Genomic DNA, 14,575 nt, shown 5'->3' with positions numbered 1-14,575 from the left:
TCAGAGAAAAGCTGTCCACTTTAAAACAGAAAGCAAAGCTGAAGAGGGAATCCAAAATCCTGGCTCTGGTCCTAGTTCAGACACTAACTAGCTGTGAAACTGAGGTAAGTCCCTTTTTTCTTTGGGCTTCCATTTCTACTAATTTCCAGGAAAGTTATACTGTTACTCTGAAAGATTTTTCTTATGTTTTTGTTACCAACTTTCTTAGTAAATGCATGGCACATGTTGAATAGTATGGTCAACATGTGCCATGCATTTACTAAAAAAAAGACGTATTTGGCCGGGCACGGTGGCTCACGCCTGTAATCCCAGCACTTTGGGAGGCCGAGGTGGGCGGATCACGAGATCAGGAGATAGAGACCATCCTGGCTAACACAGTGAAACCCCGTCTCTACTTAAAAAAAAAAAAAAAAAAAAATTAGCCAGGCGTGGTGGAGGGCACCTGTAGTCCCAGCTATTGGGGAGGCTGAGGCAGGAGAATGGTGTGAACCCAGGAGGCAGAGCTTGAAGTGAGCCAAGATAGCACCACTGCACTCCAGCCTGGGCGACAAAGCGAGACTATGTCTCAAAAATAAATAAATAAATAAACAAACAAACAAATAAAAGACATATTCCTACATATGTCAGTAAAGCACTACAAGAAGTTTTTCGCTTGTCAATGTGGATATTTAGCAACCAAAAATAATTAAATATTTTTATGTATGGTTCGCACATATATATTTGGAACATAATACAAAATAAATGTCTGTTGAATAAACAAATGAATCCATCCATTTATCCGTGTACCTCCCAGGTAAAAAATCATAAGGTTTACTTAGGCTAAATTAGGCATGGAGTTATTACCATGGCTAAAGCCATTCCATGTGCAAGAGGAACATCTGGCTAGAAATTAACAGACGTGAGTTCTAGTCCCGGCTCTGTTATTAACATTCTACTAATACTTAATTTGCGTGGCCTCAGTTTGCCCATTTATGAAAATGCAGATACTAAAATCTTCCCTCCATAGATGAGGACAAATAAAATGATACAGGAAAGACAGAACTTTGAAAAAAATTGAAGTAGTGTATAAAAGGTATCAGCTTGTGATTTCACATCCACAAAAAAGCTGAATTTAGCAGTATGAAGAAAAAGATTGTGAGAAGGAAAGAAAACTACCAGAGAACTATATCCTCCACTTCATCAGATTTTCTGCTTGGGGCTAAGAGCTGCCCCTTAGAATGAAGCAGATGCTCATAGTAACTCCTAAGCAAACTCTCATGGCACTTGACCATGTCGACTATTTTTTTCTTTTCTTCCTTTTTCTTTTCTAAACAGACTGTATACCATATACACCTTTTACAAAATAACAGTTTATTGAGATATTATTTAATCTATTTATTTTATTATTATTTTTTGAGACAGGGTCTTACTCTGTCGCCCAGGTTGGAGTGCAGTGGCACGAGAGTGGCTCATCACAGCTTCGACCTCCTGGGCTCCTCCCACTTCTGCCTCTCGAGTAGCTGGGACTACAGGCATGCACCGCCATGCCCAGCCATGCCCAGCTAACTTTTGTATTTTTTGTAGTGACAGCGTTTTGCTGTGTTGCCCAGGCTGCTCTTGAGCTCCTGGGCTCAGGCGATCCACCCACCTCAGCCTCCCAAAGTGCTGGGGTTACAGGCATGAACCACTGCACCCTACAGGTATAATTTACATACCACAAAATCTACTCCTTTTAAGTGCACAATTTGGTGGTTATTAGTATATTCATAGAGTTGAGAACTGTCACTACTATCTAATTTCAGAATATCTCATCACTCCTAAATGAAACTACCCATTAGCAGTCACTTCTCATCCTACACCCCTCGGCTCCTCCAGTCCCTGGCAATGACTAATTTACTTTGTGTCTCTGTCAATTTGCCTATTCTGGACATTTCGCATAAATGGAATCACACCATATGTGGCCTTTTTTTTTTACTGGTTTCTCTTAGTATAAATACCTGACACTAACAAAGTTCTCACCCTGAAATTATGCCTCAGAAAAAAGGACACATGCTCCTTGGGATACCTTACCAAGACTTTCATAAGAAGGGACATTCTATTACTTTATTTTGAATAAGACTGGTATAAGCCAATATGCAGAACCTCTGACTAGAACCTAAACAATTATAATTCTATGATTACAAAAAATGTATCTTGCTTTTCCCATTGTTAAATAAAAGTTTGAATGCAAACATCCTATGAAATGTAAATGTGGAAAAAGGGCAATATTTCCATGTGAACAGATTATTAATTTCAAATATATTTATAAAGCTAAATTAATAAATTAAATGTTACATATTACTGTTTCATCCGATTCCCTACGAGTTTTATCATTCAAAATGTGGGGGAAAGTTTAAAATTCAAAATGGATCTGTTCATTGGAAACACAAGGAAGATTACTTTATATTCAAGATTATTTTATATTTGGAACTTCTAGGATCATTCAAAGACAAAGTCAGATCTGCTGATCTTTAGGCCTAAGGTAACTGACTTCTCTCCTAGAACTTTAAAAAAGCAGTTGAGAGTCCAATTCTTAGCAAATATCTCAAAACTGAACTTTGTAAGTGAGTATCATAGAAAAATTGAGTGAGCTAATTTTATTTTAGAAAAATACTGTTAGGGAATGAAATGATCTTAAGGGCTACTGCCAACCCCCTCATTTAACTGATGAAATAAGGCTGAAAGAGGCTAACTGACTTACCCAAGATCATATGACATGAGGGCTTACCATGCTAAGTACTTTTCATGAATGATTTCTTAGTTTCCCATGACAATTCTATTCATGTCCCTACTTTACAGCTGAGGTTTAGAGAAGTTAAATGGCTTGCTCAAAGCTACTCAGCTAGTATGTGGTAGAGCTGGGATTCCAGTCAGATCTTTCTAGCTTCAGAACCAGAGGGCTTAACGGTGTTGCTATACAAGTCTTCAGCTTCTCATCAGGGACCCCTGATTCACACGGTTTAAAAAAAGCATTTAGCTAGATTTGAAATTTCTAAACTAATTTAATTGGAACAGAAGAAAACATCATTAGAAATTAGCAAAAACAATGGCAAAGTAAGAGAAAAAGATATGGGTGAGATAACAGGTCTGACATTATTTTGAAGTTTATAAAAACATCTAAAAATAAAAAAGGCATGAGTTATTCAAAAGAAGTCAATTTTACCTGGTTAATTCTCTTAGTCGAGTCACCTCAGCATCACGCTGACGTAACGTTATCCCCAATATCTGGTTTTCCTTTTCAGCAGTTTCTAACTTAAACTGGGAGGTCCTCACATTGACTAAGGCTTCTTCCAATTCTAAAACAACAAAAGTGTCAGTTTCCTTATTCCTTTTAAAAAATGTGACCATAACTATTGTCTAAATACATACCAATTTTTATTCTTGTTATCTCAATATCATATTGCTGTTTATTTTCAAGTATAGTTTGATCTTTGTCTTTAAATATACTAGTAAATTTTTTGTTTTCATCTTTCTGATTTTCAATCACTTTTAAGAGCTCTTCATTTTTACTCTGCAGTAACTCCTGGCTCTTTAGTGACTCCTCCAGTTGATTTTGCAGTGACATATTCAATGACTGAAGAGAAAACACTGTAAGACAAAACAGATTAAATAGTTGTTTCCCAAACTGAAAAAGTACAAACTTGGAAAAATACCTGTTTCTTAAAAAAAAAAAAAAAAAAAAAGGCCTGAAATTTATTGATTTTGTTTAACAATTAATTGCATGAGCAGTTCTACATAAATACTACATATATTTTTAAAAACTGATTGGCAGACATCATACCTTTCTTCTCCAGTTGACATTTTAAGAATTTTTTTAACCCTTTTAAAAGACAGAATACATAATCCTTTTAAAAGAAAGAATACATGTACAAAGTTAAAAAATTCAAATACTGGCCAGGCGCGGTGGCTTACGCTTGTAATCCCAGCACTTTGGGAGGCCGAGGTGGGCAGATCACGAGGTCAGGAGATGAAGACCGTCCTGGTTAACACGGTGAAACCCCGTCTCTACTAAAAATACAAAAAAATTAGCCGGGCGTGGTGGCGGGCGCCTGTAGTCCCAGCTACTCGGGAGACTGAGGCAGGAGAATGGCGTGAACCCAGGAGGCGGAGCTTGCAGTGAGCCGAGATTGCACCACCGCACCCCAGAATGGGCAACAGAGCGAGACTCCATCTCAAAAAAAAAAAAAAAATTCAAACACCACAAAATATTAACGATACCAAACGATTCCCAAAGAAGAATCTCCCTCCCACTCCTCCTCTCTGTCTCCAAGACAATCACTATTAATTTTCATATCTTTTGTGAAAACACTTTTGCATATGGTATTAATTACACTACACACACACGTACACACACACCATACACAATTTCTAACGTTGCCTTTTTCTGCCTTAAGACTGTTGTATACAAACACACAGATCTATCACGTTCTTTTTCAAGGCGATAAAAGTATATGGTACCATTTATTGAGCAACTACATGCTTAGTGAACGCTTACTATGTGTGAGGTATTGTATTAGAATCTGAATATACAGAGATGAATAGCACAGACATGGTCCCTGTTCTCACAGAGCTGATAACAAACAAGTAATTATAAACAGTAATGATCTCAAAGAAACAATAAGATAATATAAAGAACAGAAGCTATTTAAAGTGGCAACTACTGATCACCCCACTTGTCCTCTAGGCCTCCTCTCTCCTACCCTCTCCCTCTCCTCACCTTTGGTTAACAGTGGAAACACAGTGATAACTTCTGAATCACTCTGGTGAAATTGAACACTTTTATAAAGTGCTCATTCTGTTGGGTAATCATATTTTTTCTTATTGCTTTATAAGATATATATTAAGAAGATTAAGCCTTTATCGTGTCATATATTGTTTCTCCATTTTGCTTATGTGTTTTGAATGTATTTATAATTTTGCTATGTAGAAACTGAAAAAGGTTTCTGGGGACATATTTTATCAATCTGTTCCTGTGTGGCATTTGAGTCTTTGACAGGCTTAGGAAAAGTCCCCCCACCAAAAAAATTTAAAAATACAAATTCTTATCTTTTCTTCTGGTACTATTATAGTTTCTTTATTAAGTTCTGTGATCGTTAAGGACAATTTGGCAATATCTGTCACAATTACAACTGTACATACCCTTTGGCTCAGCAATTCTACTGCTATACATCTATTCTACAAAAATGCTGGCCAAGCGTGGTGGCTCATTGTCTGTAATCCCAGCACTTTGGGAGGCCGAGGTGAATGGATCACTTCAGGTCAGGAGTTCAAGACCAGCCTGGCCAACATGATGAAACCCTGTCTCTAATAAAAATACAAAAATTAGCCAGGCGTGGTGGCAGGTGCCTATAATCCCAGATACTTGAGAGGCTGAGGGAAGAGACTCGCTTGAACCTGGGAGGCAGAGCTTGCAGTGAGCCAAGATCGCACCACTGAACTCCAGCCTGAGTCACAGAGTGACTCAGAACAAACAAACAAAACAAACAAACATCTCAAAAAAAATCTCAAAACAAACAAACAAAAAAATCTCAAAACAAACAAACAAAAAAATCTCAAAACAAACAAACCAACAAAAAAGCTGACATATATGCACGAAGACATACAAAGATTTTCACTGCAATGTTGTTTGCACTGGGAAAAGGGGAAAGTACTATTAGCAGAGGACCATATTATGGTAGACCTGGATAAGCAGAATATCCAAGTAATTCGTAAAGAGAAAGATGCATAATTATGTATTTTGATAGACAAAAATATCCACTATATGTTAAGTGAATAAACAGAAACTGTGGAAAAGTATATACAGTGTGATCTCATTTTAAAAAAAGAAAAAGTACATATATAGTTCTATTTGTGCCTGGCACACAGTAGGTATTCAGTAAGTATTTGTTAAATACATCAATTACATATGAAGAGAAGATATGTAAAAGGAAACACACTCCTGTTTTTCAAAAAAAAAAAAAAAAAAAGGTGTATATTATTGGGAAGTGAAGGCATCTTTTATTTTCCTATGTTTCTACAATATTTTAAATTTATCCCCTCAAAGTAATTACAAAAGCTCAATTCTTTATCAACATTTCCAGAGCCACAAATAATTTATCAATACTTAAAGTTCTTTTACTTACATTCAAGGTTGCAATCCACAGCACCAGATGGCTTATGAGTTTTCTCTTGTTCTCTGAGTTGCTGGTTCAAAATTCTCAACTGCCTAAAGAAACAATGAAGAACTATGAATGTAAGAATCCCAAGCCAATTTAATAGTATACATGTGATAGCCTATCAAAAAAGATAAAACATAAACCCACTAAGGCGGCAGAAGTCCGTCGCATCCCCAAAAGACAAAAACTAAATAAACATAACAAAACCATACTACTATTATTATGAGGCCTGAGATAATTTTTAAGGTTGCCTGAAACAACCTAACACCTCCCCTCATGGGCCAGGCGCAGTGGCTCACGCCTGTAATCTCAGTACTTTGGGGGATTGAGGCAGGCAGATCACCTGAGGTCAGGAGTTCAAGACCAGCCTGGCCAACATGGCGAAACCCCATCTCTACTAAAAATAGGTGGCACGTACCTGTAATCCCAGCTACTTGGGAGGCTGAGGCAGGAGAATTGCTTGAACCTGGAAGGTAGAGGTCGCAGTGAGCGAGATCGTGCCACTGCATTCCAGCGTGGCAAAAGAGCGAGACCCTGCCTCAAAAAAAAAACCTCCCCTCACAAGGAAAATGTTAATTTCTCTTTTTTGTCTCTTCAGTGATTTGTTGGTTTTTTTTCTATTTCTTTCCTTTTCTACCTCCTCTTGCTGTTTCTCATTGTCTTTCTGTGTATTTTAATCATTGTAGTTAATCATCTACTTTTTAAAAGATTTGTCATTACTATGAACTAGAATACCTACAGGCACTGACTGCTATCAGACATCTATCTTCCTGATGTTTGTCATATGCTGAAACAAAATCTATGCTTCTAATAATTTTATTAGATGGAAAAGTTAGTGGTCTTAAGTAACGAGAATATTAACAGGCTACCAATCTGCCCTGTTACAATGAACTTCACAATATGTATCTGCTTCACAAATAGAAACATAAAAAAGTATTTTCTTTACTCCTAAGAAGTTATCGCTTTTGGGGAAAAAAAGTTACCTCTATTATCTTTCCAGAATTACCTAAAAATATTTTGCCTTAAAATATTTATTTTTGATACTGAATCTAAAATGATAGTACCCTACCTTGCATCACTCACATGTATTAATTTTGAGTTGATTAAAGTGATAAAATATTTTTTAAAAACCCAACTATACAAGTTTTAGGGGGAAATCTACATAATCTTGAAGTGGGGAAGGCATTTCTAAGTGAAACTCAATATCCAGCAAGCATCAAGGAAAAGAACAAAAGATTTAACCATATCAAATTTTGAAACTTGTAAAATTAAAAGCCTGAAAGAAAATACCTGCACATACGTTATAGACAAGGGCTCCATAACATTTAAAGAACTCCTACAAATCAGTAAGGAAGGCAACCTAGTAAAAAGTGGCAAACGATAAGAATGAGCAGTTCACATAAGAAATAGAAACGGCCTATAAGCGTATGATAAAAATGTTCATCTTCACTAACAGGAAGAATTGCAAATTTAAAAGGAGATTTTTTTGGCCACAGGATTGACATAAATAAAAGGAAATAACACTTTCTGATGATAGTACAGGGAAATGAATTATCTCAATTCATGTGATTATATCAGTATAACCATTCTGGATGGCAATTTGAAATGTCCAACAAAATGTATAATGTTCATAATCTCTGACAAAATTATTCTACTTCTAGGTTATCGAGCATCAGAAACAGTTTTACATATGCAAAAGCATCTCAAACCTTATAGATATATACAAGAATATTCACAACAGCAATTATTTAATAGTGCCAAGTTGGAAACAACTGAATGTTACATAAATTATGGTACATCCATATACAAAATACTAATACACAGATATTAAAATGAGCAAGAGGTCCATTTGTACTGATGTGAAAAGATCTTCAAGACATTATGAAGTGAAAGAAGCAAGTTGCAGAACAACAATATAATATGAGCTTATTTTTGTTTTAATAAAATTCTGATTTTCTTTAAAGGTTTCCCATTGACAACAGAAGCTTTCCTTGATAATCTTTTTGTATGTCCCTGGTCAGATTCTTCTCTTCTCAAATGTAACCAATCTAAACTTCTAATAATTCACTGCAAGCCTCTCATTCCTACCTTCCTCTTCTCAACTGTTTACTTTCCTTTTTCACTAAAAATAATGTGGTTTGGGGATAAACACAGTCATCCTTTGGTCCCAGGGTGTATCCATATGTGTACTAACCCTCATTTTTTCCATCTAGTCTGGGTGAGTAGCCTCATCTGTGCCCTGCATCCCACCCTCCTCCTAGACCATCAAGGACTCTGCTCCTATCCCACTCCCTTTATCTTCTATATCTGCAGTTTCTCCCTCTTTGCCAGTTCATGTGCCTAAGCCAAGAAATATATTAAAACTCTTCCCATATTAAAAAAAATTCCCTCCAACTTAACTGTACAACTAGCTACTTTCATTCCTCTCATTCCCTGCTTTCAGGGCTAGGCTTTTTAAAAAATTATTCTATTTAAAATGATACATGATAAAAACAGAAAAAAGGATATTTTAAAAACTGATGTTACACATGCTACTTTAAAATATTATGTACTAAATTTAAATATACTGGATTTTAAAAAAGGAAAAGAAGAACTGCTGCTATTCAGGCAAATATTTCTTTTATTCAAGTCATTCTTTTTTTTAGATAGCTTGAGATAAAACTGACATACTATAAACTACATAAATTTAAAGTGTGTCATTTTATGTTCTGCCATATGATGTAGTAAAATCACCATCACAATTACAATATGCATCAGCAGCCATAAAAAAGAATGTGATCATGTTTTTTTGCAAGAACATGAAGGGAACTGGAGGCTATCATCCTTAGCAAACTAATGCAGAAACAAAAGCAAATACCACGTTCTCACTTACAAGTGGGAGCTAAATGATAAGAACTTATTAACACAAAGAAGGAAACAACAGACACTGGGGTCTGGGTGGTAGGAGGGAGGGGAAGGTATAACTATTGGGTACTGGGCTTAATACATGGGTGATGTAATAATATGTACAACAAACCTCCTGTGACACATTTACCTATGTAACAAACCTTCACGTGTACCCCCAAACCTAAAAGTTTTTCAAAAAAGATATTTATCATCCCCAAAAGTTTCCTCATAGCCCTTTTCATAACCCTCTTCCCAGATAACCACTTATTTATAGATTAGTTTGCATATTCTAGAATTATATATAAATGGAATCATGGAATATATACTCTTTTAGCCTGTCTTCTTTCACTCAACATAAGAATTGTGGGATTCATCCATGCTGTTGCATGTATCAATAGTTCCTATCCTTTTATTGTTGAGTAGTTTTCTACTGTATGGTTATAGCACTATTTGTTTATCCATTCACCCATTGATAGACATTTGGGTTGTTTCCTATGAACACTCATCAACAAGTTTTTGTGTGGACATATGCTTTGACTTCTCTTACATACCCAGGAGTGGACTGGTTGGATCATATGTTAGATATACGTTCAATTTCTAAGAAACTGCCAAACATTTTTTCCAAAGTGTTCAAATTATTTTACATTCCCACCAGTTAATTGTGAAAGTTCCCATTCCTTCACATCCTAACATTTACTAATTTTGAATTTTAGCCATTCTAATGGTATGCAGTGGTATTCATCATGGTTTTAATTTTCACTTTCCTAATGATTACTGATAAGCCTCTTTCCATGTTCGTATTTGATATTCATATTTGATATCCATTTATTTGGTGAAGTATCTGTTCAAATATTTTGCCCATTTTTAAGCTTGATATTTAAAAATTTATACTGTCTTAAGTTCTTTGTACATTCTAGTACAAGTCCTATATCGGGTACATGTTTTGCAAATATTTTCTCTCAGTCTGTTGGTTGCTTCATTTTTAGTAAAAGTGCTTTTTGAAGAACAAAAGTTTTAAATTTTGATGAAGTCCACTTTACTCATTTTTTTCTAGTTTATATTTTTTGTGTTATATTTTTAAAATCTTTCCCACTCCAAAATCCCTAAGATCTTCTCTTATGTTTCCTTTTAGAAGTTTTGTAGTTTTAGTTTATATATTAAGATCTGTGATTCATTTCAAGTCAACTTTGTGTACTGTATGAGGCAAAGGTTGAGGTTCATTTTTTAAAAACATGATTCTCCCATTGTTTCAGCACTATTTATTGAATATTCTTTCCCCACTGAATTTCTCTGATATCTTTGCAAAACACTATCTCTATGTGTGAATTTGTTTCTATACTCTACTCTGTTTCAATGATCTATTTGTCACCTTTACACCACACCTCTTAGAATACTAATCCTTTATGTTTTGAAATTGAATAGTACCAACTTGGTTCTCCTTTCTCAATACTGTTTTGGGTATTTAGATTCTTTGAATTTCCATGTAACTTTAGAATCAGCTTCAATTAAATATTTAAAAACAGCATGCTTGGGTTTTTACTTTAATTACATAAAATCTATACATCAATTTGGGGAGAAGTGACATCTTAAGTCTTAAATTTATGGATCTAGTTTATCTCTCACTTATACTGATCTTTCATTTCTCACAACAATATTTTGTAGTTCTCAGTGTACGGGTCTTACATATTTTTCAAATTTATCCCTAAATTGTTCATATGTTTTTGATGCGACTCTAGTACTGATTTTAATTTCAAATTGTTCATTGCTGATACATAAAAATTCAATTGATCTTGTATCCTGCAACTTTGCTAATCTTTCTTATTAACTCTAGCAGCTTTTTTTGTAGATTCCATAGGGTTTTCTACAAGAATTATCATGTCATCTGTGAACAAGACAGTTTTACTTCTTTCCTTTCCAATGTGACTGGCTTTTATTTCTTCTTCTTGCCTTACTGCACTTGTTAGAACCTCTAGCACACTGTTAAATAGAAATAACAATCATTATTTGCTGGGTAACATTCATACATTCTCCAGCATATACAGAAACAAAATATATATATATATATATATATATCTAAGAAGAATTTTAAAATAATAGGATGATATTACAAATACTACTTAAAAATACCATGTATTGAATTTAGGATTACATAATTTTAATGGAAAGAAAATAAGAAGCGAAACCAAAACTGATTAACTTTAGGCAAATATTTCTTTACTTCAAGAAATATTACTCCTAAGTAATCTAAAATTTAGGAAATAGGATATGAAAAATGCAGAGTCTGGAATTCATATTGTCAAAATTACTAACACATTCTGATCTATAACCATAATTTCCAAGGTTGTCTTAGTTTTACGTATAGGTTCAATGTTCACATCTGTCTACTCTTTTGTTTGAATTCCTCTTTTGGTTGACTGGACTTTGCCATTCAAGTTTTTTGTTTTGTTTTTTAAAGGAGTTCAAGGCTGTTAAACTTCCTAAGTTCTTGCACACTTGAGAATATGACTGTTGCCTTGACACTAAAAGGACAGCTAGACCACATTAGAGATTCTCGGGGCATACTTTCTTTCCCTCAGAACTTTCAGAACTTGTAAATGATATTCTATGATCCTTTGGCAATGAAAATCACTGTGAAGAGACTGGAGATAGCCTAAAATGTTTCTCTTCATTTGTAATTTTCTGTTTCTTTTGAGTGTCTCCAAAAATTAACTTTTTTCATCCTTAGGGTGTAGTAACTTTACCAGCATATGTGTTGGTGTTGATTATTTTGCACGGTTTTTCTGAGATCTTCTACGTCCTATTCATCTGCTGACAAAGATCTTTTTTTTTCTTAGAGATAGGGTCTTGCTCTGTCTCCCAGGCTAGAATAAAGTGGTACAATCAGAAAATTTTCTTGTTATTGATAAATCTCTTGTCTTTAATCCATTTGTTCTGTTCTCTTTTTTCAGGAACACCAATTTTATATCTATTTCCTTTTTCATATGTATTATCTTCTTCATAATAATTTTTAGATCATTCTTTTTCTATTTTGCCTTGTGTGATTCCCTCAAGCTTATCTACCATGCATTCAGTCAATTTAACAAATATTTGTTAGAATGAGTGCTAGGCACAATTCCTAGCACTAGAAATATAGCTGCAAACTCTAAAGAGACAAAATTTCAGCCTTCTCAAATTCAGAGACAGAAACAACAAAAAACAAGAACTTACCAGGAGGTAACAAAAGGAAGAAGAGAAAATTACTGTTTAATGGGTACAGAGTTCATGTTGAGGATGAAAAAGTTTTGTCACAGATAGGGGTGATGGTTACAGAACACTGTGAATTTATTTATTGCCACTGAAATGTACACTTGCAAATGGTTAAAAATAAAAAGGTATGTATTATACATATTTTACCATAATAAAAATATATAAAAATTTTTAAAAGGGTTTAGGAAGAGGAAGAAGCTAAGGTTACTAGGAGACACTGAACTATGAATTTAGTAGCAATTAAAACAGAAAGACGGCCGGGCGCGGTGGCTCAAGCCTGTAATCCCAGCACTTTGGGAGGCCGAGACGGGCGGATCACGAGGTCAGGAGATCGAGACCATCCTGGCTAACACAGTGAAACCCCGTCTCTACTAAAAAATACAAAAAACTAGCCAGGCGAGGTGGCTGGCGCCTGTAGTCCCAGCTACTCGGGAGGCTGAGGCAGGAGAATGGCGTAAACCCGGGAGGCGGAGCTTGCAGTGAGCTGAGATCCGGCCACTGCACTCCAGTCTGGGCGACAGAGCGAGACTCCGTCTCAAAAAAAACAAAAAAACAAAAAAACAAAACAAAAAAAAAACAGAAAGACTTGGGGGGAAAAACTAAAAACCCAAAAAGCAACAAAACAAAAAATTTCAGGCTTCATAATACTTAAGTTCTAGTGGACTACAATATCCCTGACTTTATCTGTTTATTAATTATCTTACATTTGTTTCTAATGGGGCTTTCATTTTTGTAATTTTTTTGCTTTCTTTTATTTTTCTGAGTTCACTTAACTCACTGTTCTTCTTTTTCTTGAGCATTTTGTCTCAATCTCACTCTTTCTCCCTGTAAGAGATCCCATTATCTTTAATTTCCTTGACACTATGGAACACTGTTTTAAGTTTTTCTGAAGTTCTTTGAGTAATTTGTCTTGTGATATTTATTCTTAACCTACATTTGTTCTTGTTGTCAGTTTATTTTAATGCAATGCAAAATCTCTCCTATAAATTGTCTTCTTCCTGTGACTTTTGTGATGTCACTCTCCTAATTTTAATCTTCTGTTGTTTCCTGAAAAAGTTGTTACTCCCCACCAATTCACCTTTCACTGCGCTCACACACTCTACCTTCTTGGTGAATATATCACTTACTTATATGCTGGTAATAAATCACTTACTTTCAATGAAATTGTCTCCAGTGTCTACAACAGTGCCAGATCTATACAAAAAGCTCAATAAAAACATGTTCAGAGAATAACTCCCGAGTCTACATTTCCATCTTGCATCTTGTTCCTATACTCCATATGGTCTAACTCAGCAGGTCTAAATCTTAACTCACAGGCTCTCCTATTACCTTGCCTAACTCAAAAAATGGTAACAATATGAAATAAACAAATCTATTCTGCCTCTAGTAGCTCCCATCTGCAAGAATTATGTTACCATTTGTTAAATTATGAAGACAGAATCTGAACATCATCCTTGACTCCTTCCATTCACTCCCGTTTCATTTTTATGTTCTGTGTGGCTATATAATGGTCTCATAGTTGAGTTTAATATCAGGAGGTGGTCATGAATTATTGGCACTCTCTAGCTCAATGCCTCTTAACTGGAGGTTAATACCCACCAAACTCCCATCCAGGAAATTTGGGAATGTGCCAAGCCTTCTGGTGGTCAAAATTAATGGCACTACAGACATTTAGAGGTTGGGGACTAAATGCTGAACTAAAGGCTAAATGCTGAACAACTGTGTCAGAAGACACATTAAAAACTCTCTAGCCTAAATGCCAAAAATGCCAAAATATCATAGAAACGATGCATCTAGCTATTTTTTAAGCCACAAGATGGCAATAAACTGCAAGAAAGTCCTAAAAGATGTGGTTAAAAAGAAACATGTAGTTTCCAAACATCTAAACAGGAAAAAAAAAAAAACTTTTTTAAAAATTGAAAATGATGACAAACACTTTTGAATGAACCAATGTATTCCAATTTTTATTTGTAATGGAGATAATGGGTAATTCTTTCCAAATAAATTACCAAAGTGGCACAAAATTTCCTACACTACTGCCAGAAACCTCATTCTACTAAAAAGAACATGCCTAACAAATTCTTCATTTTTTAGTTATTTCATCTCTTAGAAGGTCAAGTAAACAACAGTGGCAATAGCATGCTATATAATCTTTGTCCTGTAAAGACAGCCAGCCAAATAGCTCTGGTGCCAGTTGAAGAATTAGGTCAGACATCAAACAAATACCTTTTAAAAAAAAAAAACTAGAAACAAGTGGTGGCCCATAAAAC

At 35.1% G+C, this 14,575-nt stretch overlaps 1 protein-coding gene across 4 annotated transcripts in view; it reads right to left on the bottom strand.

Annotated features, from left to right (window-relative positions):
* The window catches only part of CCDC14 (coiled-coil domain containing 14), a 73,251-nt gene that overhangs the window by 32,094 nt on the left and 26,582 nt on the right, over window positions 1-14,575 (bottom strand). For all 4 annotated transcript variants that reach the window (XM_015130025.3, XM_077993783.1, XM_001106787.5 and 1 more), the window contains exons 10-12: window positions 6,141-6,223; window positions 3,388-3,606; window positions 3,182-3,314 (exon numbers count right to left, since the gene is read on the bottom strand). In XM_015130025.3, the coding sequence (XP_014985511.2) occupies window positions 3,182-3,314; window positions 3,388-3,606; window positions 6,141-6,223 (435 nt within the window). The remainder of the gene's footprint in view (window positions 1-3,181; window positions 3,315-3,387; window positions 3,607-6,140; window positions 6,224-14,575) is intronic.

Source organism: Macaca mulatta, chromosome 2 (genome assembly GCF_049350105.2).
Source record: "Macaca mulatta isolate MMU2019108-1 chromosome 2, T2T-MMU8v2.0, whole genome shotgun sequence".
NCBI lineage: Eukaryota > Metazoa > Chordata > Mammalia > Primates > Cercopithecidae > Macaca > Macaca mulatta.
The sequence above is the reverse complement of the archived record's forward strand: the minus strand, read 5'-3'. Positions and strand labels throughout refer to the sequence as shown.